This window comes from Musa acuminata, chromosome BXJ3-8, assembly GCF_036884655.1.
Source record: "Musa acuminata AAA Group cultivar baxijiao chromosome BXJ3-8, Cavendish_Baxijiao_AAA, whole genome shotgun sequence".
Taxonomy (NCBI): Eukaryota; Viridiplantae; Streptophyta; class Magnoliopsida; order Zingiberales; family Musaceae; genus Musa; species Musa acuminata.
Genome location: NC_088356.1, coordinates 37,207,947 through 37,217,191, shown reverse-complemented (window position 1 = coordinate 37,217,191; position 9,245 = coordinate 37,207,947). Strand labels below are relative to the sequence as shown.

At 40.5% G+C, this 9,245-nt stretch overlaps 1 protein-coding gene across 1 annotated transcript; it reads left to right on the top strand.

Moving 5' to 3' along the window:
- The first annotated feature begins 5,942 nt into the window (after positions 1-5,942).
- On the top strand, positions 5,943-9,144 carry LOC135646044 (ras-related protein Rab11D-like). Its single transcript, XM_065165133.1, has 2 exons — positions 5,943-6,256; positions 8,580-9,144. Exons 1-2 carry the CDS (start codon positions 6,042-6,044, stop codon positions 9,019-9,021), a joined length of 657 nt encoding a protein of 218 aa, XP_065021205.1. The 5' UTR covers positions 5,943-6,041; the 3' UTR covers positions 9,022-9,144.
- Positions 9,145-9,245: the final 101 nt, after the last annotated feature.

The following is a 9,245-nucleotide window of genomic DNA, read 5'->3' as shown; positions in this document are numbered from 1 at the left end:
CTCTTAAGTCGAGTACTTTGGCTTTGTACACCAATTTTTGTGGGGTTCAACAAATGGCATTACCCTACTGCAACTATCTAATCCTCTTTGCCTTCATCATGCAGAAACTCGTCAACAATACGTATCATATAACAATAACAATAATAAAATCATAAGTTTTAACTAATTTTTTTATGGCTATATAGATCTTTGTCGACTATATAAATCTTTTATCGCCGTTAAGATATGCAAAAAGCTAAATATTTAATAAAGCTTTGAGTAGTTAAGTCTTTATTTATAATTTCTATTAAGGTTTTTTTATATCTTTCTTTACCTCTATTAGTATCACTAATATTAATTATTTTACCTCTTCTGACTACCGCATCCGAAGGTCTCCTCAGCACATACCAATACCATCCTATATGATTTTCTCTCATCTTATCTTCTATTGAAGCGATACGTAATTGTTCACGTATTTCTTTTTCTATCTTTCTTAGTAACTCCATATATACATCTCAACATTTTCATTTCGATAACATAAATTTTTTGTATATATTCTTTTTAACAGTACGACACAGATACATAAAACATCGTTGGCCTTACAATTGTCTTATAAAATTTTTCTATTAATCTTAAAGTTATCTGATGATCATACAAGACTCCTAATGCCCCTTGTCATCTTAACCATTCTGTTTTTACCGTAAGAAAAGATCTTCATCAATCTCTCAATCTGATTGAATAATTGATTCAAGATATCTAAAACTTTTACTTAAATGAACTTCTTGTCCATCCAATTTAACTATATTCTCTTGTATATTTCTATACTCACTAAAATCATATTTTATATATTCAATTTTAGTCCTACTTAATCTAAAACCTTTAGTTTTTAAGGCTTGCATCCAGAATCAAGTTCATAATTAATTTTACTTAAACTTTCATCAACTAAGACAACATCATTAGCAAATAATATATATACACTAGGGAAGTCTATCATGTAAGTGACTAGTAAATTCATCCATTATCAGTGTGAAAATATAGGAACTTAATATAGACCCTTAGTGTAATCCTATGCTAATAGGAAACTCACTAGACACATTCTCTATGATTCTAACACTAATATGTATATTATCATACATAATTTTAATAACATCAATATAATTAGTGGATATATATTTTTTTTCTAAAACCCACTATAATAAATCTCTAAGAACCCTATGCTTTCTCTAAGTCAATTAAAACTTTATACAAATCTTTCTTTTTCTCACTATACTTTTTTATTAATTATCTTAATAAATAAATAGCTTCAATGATTGATCCTCCAAGCATAAAACCAATTTATTTTGAAAGATATTTGTTTCAAACCTTATCCTACTTTCGATAACACCGTCAATGCCGATCACAAGCTCGGATTAAATGAGTGGAGGGTTACATTATGTCACGGACAACCATAGTAAAACTATATTAAATCTCATGAACATGAACAATGTATATCATATAGTCAAAAAATAAGTTAAAAAAAGAGAAAGACTCGTACAAAGTCAGTCTTCAATTTTCTTTCATCGCCTCTAGTAAAATTCTTTACCTGATTTATTTACAGGTGGGAGAAATGCCACTGCCACTAATTTTACTTGACATTTAACTTGTATCCCAACATTAAATAATTCTCCAGAGGCACCATTATTGTTCAATTAACCTCTCAACCCTCATCCTCATGTGATATTGTCTAAAGAATAAGATAACTAATAGGATTATCAAGTAGCTCTTTATTTTTCTTCTCCCCAAAAATATTCTTAATCTGGTTTGCCCAATGGCAAGTGAAGTTTGTGACACACTAATTTGGAAAAACAAAACCTTCCCTCTTCTGGATGATGAACAAAAAAATTTCGCTATCACCATGAAGTTACACTCCACAAACAAGTATGAGGGGATAGAAGGGGGGTGGGGTGCAGGGTATCAGGCTTTAAGACCATCTGAACCTTAATAGTGATTTTATAGCCATATATTCTTCTTGGGTAATGAAGAAGAAAATGATGACATTATCTGAAACCTTTTCCCATTAAAGTCTCACTGATCCAGCCCTTCATACGAACACTTGTGCTAAAGCTGCTAGGCGCCATCCCAAACCACATAGGGTGGTCATTCTTCCATCCAACTCACTATTGGTCCAGCTTATTACTTATTCTAGCCAATTGACCTCAAACAGAAAGGAATCATGATCCATAACATGTTTGTATGGTCATTCAACATCGTTTTTACCAACCCCAGCAGCCTATCAAAATTTACCATCTTTCGAGCATGCTGCTGCATCAAATCATTATCATTTTTCAAAACAAAGAGTAGCTTCCAGACTCGATGGATCAAAGTGAATAAAATTCATACAGGAACAAATACCCAAGCAGAAAGAAATCAACACGTCTTTGATCATACCTAAACATAAAACTATTAGTACCAAATCATTTTAAAGCCAAAACTACAAAACAATGTTAGTTTGCAAAATCACCATAAAGAACAATAAGAAACAAACTGCTAACAAATATGAATATTTTGCATGGCCACCAGATCGATCGCATATAGGGTGAATTGGAATTGTATATAAGGCTTTACTGAGTCTGTATAGTAATTTGGCTTAAAATTTTCAGGCCATGTAATTTAAGGCCCACAATTTCCAACACATTGGGTCTGTGAGCCCATTGGGCCAGGATGTGCCAATAAGTATTTGAGAAGAAAACTGGAAATTGTTCTCCACATGTGGTAAGTGCCTTGAACTCAAGGGGATAGTTCATCATACCCTACAATAGAAGGCACCCTGATGCACCGGGCATGCTTTATGATAATGTCGATCAGGCATCTCATCACCTGAAACAACAAATAAGAAGCATCAGATCACCTGATCAAAGAAGACGGCATTAAATCCCTTTCGACCTTCTTATAGTTCCCTACAAGAGAGTTCGGTTTCTGCCTGATCCATCAATCCCGCTTTATGACAATGTCGATCAAACATATCATCAACTAAACCCTAGAAGTCATCTAGTAAAAGAAAAAGGGTGAAACCCTAAAAGCAAAGAGGAGATCGGATCTCGAACGGTGCCCATCTCTTTCTCGACCATGGCCTGCATCTCACGAATTGAATCGCCTTTATCTCGTTCAGTTCCCGCTAACAATCCAAATCGACAAGATTGATAAGACCCTAAAGTCTTATCATAAAAATACTCTGATACTAAATGATGAGACCCTAAAATGCTCTGATACCAATTGATAAAGACTCTAAAGTCTTATCGTAAAAGAAATGAAAGAAATGATAAGGCTATGATACCAAATGATAAGACTCTAAAGTCTTATCGTAAAAGAAAGAGGAGAAAAGGGAATGATAATGATCGCTTCGAGAGGATCGGCCTCCTTGATCGTTTCGAGGGGATCGACCTCCTTGATTGCTTCAAGGGGATCGACCTCCTAGGGTTTGTCTATAGAGTGGAATTAACATTTCATTGATTAACTGATTGATTGATTTCCAAAAAAAGGGTTACATCACTATTTATAGAGTTCCACCTAGAATTCATCAGGACTTGGACTCTTAATAATAAATAAATATTAAATAAACCTCTACCTGACTCTAACTGAACTAAACATACTCAATAAATATTATTCAAAAGCTCATAAAAAGAGTCCTAACAATTCCTCCCTCTTCAAATCAGCCTTGTCCTCAAGGCTGAGCAGCATCAAACTCGAGGAGCACTTCAGTTATAGGCTATCTGCAATGCATCACAATCCGCTGATCAAGTATTGTCTCCACTTTTTGACAATGTAAGCAACAGGTTGGTTTTTTAGTGTAGTAATTGTTGCAAGAAACTCTTGGCCTTGTATAATCAATTTTATCTTTGAGCATTTGCTATCACAAGTTAAAATTCATTCATCAGCGATCTTTACTTCGAATATGTCATAGCCTTCAATGTGGTGGGCCAATTGGTCAATAGTCTCACTGTCCATAAAATTATTAGTGCTACCAGTATCAATCAAAACTATAACACGTTGATGTTCTAGAGTTCTGCCAACTTCCATAATTTGCGGGTTAGAGTAGTCGGCTAATGCATACATTGTATATATGGTAGGTCCAACATCTTCATTAGAATTTATACCTTCATGATCGGAGTCCACGTTCTTAGTTTTTGGTTCCTCTCTGATTGGTTCAATCATCAGAAATTGCCTTTGTTTACATCGGTGCTCCATACTCCACTTTTCATCATAGTACAAACCCCTTGCTGATCTTTCCTTACTAATTTTTTTCTCATGTAGATGTGCAAATGAGATCGCAGCTATCATAGTGTGGGGTTGACGAGCCTTAACTTCACACCGGATCTCTAGAATAAGCCCTTCAATAAATGTACACAGAAGTTATCAGTATGACTAATCTCTAGCTTGATTTGATAATCTTTCAAACCTACTATGATATTCTAATACTGTAGAAGTCTAACGAATGTTGGCGAGCTGGCAATCAACATTCTCATATTTGGATGGGCCAAAGCAAACAAGAAACCCTCTTTTGAACTACTCCCATGAAGGAACTCCGTGGAAAGTTTCATACCAATCGTACCACTGGATTACATCTCCATCGAGTTGGATTGAGGCCACTTCTACTTTAGATTCTTTTGGGGTTCTGTGAAAACGAAAATTTTTTTCCGCCTTAGAGATCCAACTAGTCGGATCCCAATCTTTCCATCGTGAAAATTCTACCCTAATGCGTGGGTAGTGTGTGTCACCATCCTAGGGCCCTTTTCCTGTATCTCCCAATCTGTTCAACGTAGAACTTGAGCTCCAATCATGTTGAAATTTGTTGAGGCTCTCCAGTAGGCTCTTTTTGAAATCATTAAGTGTTTCTTGCAATCGGTTCTTAATTCCGATTTTCCATGCTTCCATTTGTGCTTTCACTGAGTTATCGGTGGCCATTGCGCAAGACAACAAATATGGGTTTTCAACTCCTATTTTTTATATCGATCAAGGGCATCAGCACTGTCAATGCAAAGCTGCCGAGGAGGTGGATGCCGAGGCCAGTGTTGCGGGTCACTGTGTTGAAGGAAGAGTTGCTGCCCTGTTTCTGTCGCTACGTGGGGTGAGAGCGCCGGGGCTGGAAGGCGACTACGTCGATGTGGTTGTAGCTACTGCGACCCAAGGGGCGATCATCGAGTAGCGGGGTTGAGGTTGCGGTGATGGTGCAGTTGATGTAACGTCGCCAAGGGCTCACCACTGTAGTGGTTGCGACGGCACGGATGGAAGGTAGCGTTGCTTTGTCTCTGTCGCACTACGGAAGGAGACACTGGTGATGCCGAGGGATCGCGTTTGGTTGAGGAAACGATGGTGGCTACAGTGGTCGTGGTTGCCTTGGTTTGATTGCCGCGAGTAGGGATGGTCGAGCGACTGCAGCTGCGACCCAAGGGAAGGTAGCGATGGTGACGCGGTTGGGGTAACGTCACCGACGGTAGAAGCGGCGATGGGTGGTCTGTTGATTAGGAAATGGCGGTCGCGGCCCTTCTGGCTCGAGCGAGATGCGGGCAGCAAGGAGGTGAGGTTGTTGGCCCGGGGGTGTGCAGCGGCGGTGGTGGTAGCTGCTAGCTGGGCAACAGCGACGACGGTGGTGGTTCGTCGGCTAAGAAACAACGGCGATGGGTGGGCTGATCGGAAGCAAGGGAAGACCCTAAATCTTATCGTAAAAGAAATGAAAGAAATGGAAGAAAAGGGAATGATCGCTTCGAGGGGATCGGCCTCCTTGATCACTTCGAGGGAATCGACCTCCTTGATCGCTTCAAGGGGATCGGCCTCCTAAGGTTTATCATAATATTGAGTGCGTCGTGATGGGTAGATAAACTATTGCTCTCAACGGGACGTGTACCGCGTAGCTTACCCCTTACAGACGGTGAGCGGACTCGGAAAAATGGCAACCTACTTATTAATTGAGACCGCTTTGAGGGATCGGGTCACTCGCCAGTGTCTGCTTCTAGCTCTACTCTTGCCGACGGAACGGAAGAGGCCCGTCGAGCGCGGTGTCGGTAGTGGTGGGAGCAGCGGCGGGAATGGCGGGCGGGAGCGACAAGATCGACTACGTGTTCAAGGTGGTGCTGATCGGGGACTCGGCAGTGGGGAAGTCTCAGATCCTGGCGCGGTTCGCGCGCAACGAGTTCAGCCTCGACTCCAAGGCTACCATCGGGGTGGAGTTCCAGACGCGGACCCTCGTCATCCAGCACAAGAGCGTCAAGGCCCAGATCTGGGACACCGCCGGCCAAGAGAGGTACCACCCTCTGTCCCCCGCACTGAGTCCTAGTACCTCCCTTGGAAAAGAAGATCTATGAGTTGCCGTGCAATTCTGATTGGTTCTGGTGCTTTGATCTTGGTGATTTTGCTTCAAATGGTTCGATTCTTGTTGGGTACTAGTGATTTAGCTTGATGTTTATGCAGCGCATTAGGACTAACTGGTTCTTTAGATTATTTCTTCTATGCCATTAGAATCGTCTGGATCTGACACTGTTGATTGGGGCCTGACGCTGTCTTTGAGTTCTTGAATTCGAGTTGATTGCCGTCTATCGATCCGAGATAAACTACGTGTTGAAGTGGCGGTGGAAATGAATGAGTTTATTGCAATTGATTGAGGTCATAGCTACACTTGTTGAGTTCTTTTGTGGCGTTAATCTTGGAACTGGTTGTTGGTGAACTAACCACATTCGGCATGGCTTGGTCCACGGGTCGATGTCCGGAGTTCTCAGTGGTTGGCTAAGGTGCTGAGGCCGACCGTATCAGGAGGTCGGGATGATGACGTCGCCTTCTGGCGAGGCGTCTCTCGGTTGGGACGGCCGCGCCTCTGGGGGTGGCAGAGCTCCTGCACAAAGGCCTTCATTGCTTTTTTCTCTTTTTTTCTCTTTTTTCTTTCGTCCCCTGGCTAGATGTCGGTCAGAGGCTTTTATACTTGCGCGGGGATCGGTCGTACGCGGATTTGGCGTGGCGGCCGATCCTTGCACGGTGAGATGGTATCGTTGTTCGGTCGCCACCCGGTATGCACGGAACGGCGCCATACGGCGCCGTCCCGAGCTTTCCGGGACGGGACTTGCCGAGGGAGTGCCTCCCTGTATGGGTCTTGGATGCAATGCTGACTTGGTAAGTGCGTGATGCGATACGGACCATGACGTGGCTGGAATCCAAAATATGCCTCATCACTGGTCATGCTTCGAACAAAGCATATGGTTGCAGTTTTAGATCTCAGTACTTCACTAATGGGCGAGTAAATGGTTAAAGATCTCATTACTTTATTCATCCTATACAATCTTATTTGACGCATTCTAATTGGAATTTGATAACTCTGTTGGTAATTTACTGTTCACAATTCTTAGCTTCTGCTTGTAATTTTTGTTCTGGCATTGCCTATAGTGGGTTAACATCTAGTGAATTTAACCACATTCTTCTGGAAACAGTGGATTTGTGGAGGAGTTTGAGAGTGACCATGAAAATGTCGGATGGAAAAGGGATTGAGCTACAGTTTGCGTACATAGAAATATCTCCTTGTAGTATATTTTTCTTGTTCCTCAAATTCTAAGAATATATAACTTACCGACATCTTGGATTTTGTCCCTTTGGGTCTAATCTGAGCTGCAACTGGTGGCTTTATATGTTGGATGTTGATGGTTGTTATCCAATGTCAAAAAGACCCTTTTCATGGTAACATGTGTTTTAAGAACTAGATCATAGTAACTTGTGTTTTAAGAACTAGATATTAAGATGCAGTCCCTGTTAAAACTTTACTAATCATATATTCGGATGTTATATTTTAACCTTTTTATGGTATTGAGCTATGGATCAAATTTGAAATAGTAATAGTTCTTTTATAATTTTAAAAATATCTGCTGTAATTGAGAATTGAACACTATGAATCATCAAAATTTTTGTATTCCAAGTGAACTCAGATCAACAAGCTGGCCTCCATCTTAATGCAGCCATAAAGTCTTGTGGTGACATAAAAATTGTCATTAGTTCATATTAGAGAAATAGACTAGTAGCTGAAGCAATCTCTTTGGCTGCAAGACACACAAGTTCATATCGGATTTATGATGTTCCAAATAAAACTTGAATTTCTTGTGGTCAAATTATGGAGAAATGTAAATAATTTTCTTGTCATTTTATGGAGTTTGAAGTATGTTCGCTTATCAGTTGGATATGTACTGCTAGTACATGGTCGTGATGCTTAAAATGTTACTGTCGAAATAGACTGGAACATTTGAAGTTCTTGAGAATATCGTAAAATCTTGTTTGATCATTGACTGCTTGCCTCATGAGATATCCACCTTATGCCGCATAGGGAGGTACATGTTTCATTCAGCATGATGGGGACTCTTTATGTTTGTTATGTCTTCTGTGTGATGATATTATTAAAGCACATTAATCTCATTACAAATTAGTATTATTCATTCTTTCTTTTCTATTTTAACCGTGCTAACGTTTGCAACCTTGCTTGCTGCATCTGCTATTTGTGCAATTCTTTAAATAGTTTCGCTTATCACCAGATGATCTCATGTTCTGTGTTTCCAATCTGATGAATTTTTTGCTGATGATATTTACGAGTACAGGTACAGAGCCGTCACCAGTGCATACTATAGAGGTGCAGTTGGGGCGTTAATGGTTTACGATATCACGAGACGTCAAAGCTTCGACCACATTTCTCGGTGGCTCGAGGAGCTGCGGAGCCATGCCGACAGGAACATTGTGATCATGTTGGTAGGCAACAAGACCGATCTCGAGGACCAGAGAGCAGTGACCACCGAAGACGCCCGCGAGTTTGCTCAAAAGGAAAACCTATTCTTCCTGGAAACATCAGCACTGGAGGCCACCAATGTGGAGAACGCGTTCCAAATGGTGCTCACCGAGATCTTCAACATTGTCAACAAGAAGAACCTGACTTCTGATCCCCAGAGCAATAACAGTGCACCAGCACTGCCTGGGAAGAAGGTCATCATCCCTGGCCCAGCTCAGGAGATACCAAAGAGTAAGACATGCTGTAAGACTTCCTAAGCCTTGCTCGCCTTCGGTCTCGAGTCATTTGAGCTGTGTCACAGTAATAACAATGTTTCTTTTAGTGGCAAAATGTTTTGTAGGGGAACAGCTTTATAAACTTTGAAGCGTCAATTCGATCTATGTCGTCTAAATTGTTTTCAAACCATGATCTTCAACGTTGTCAACAAGGCAGGTGAAAAAAAAAAATATTTCAAGGCCTTAAATTCTTAGGTCCCATATCC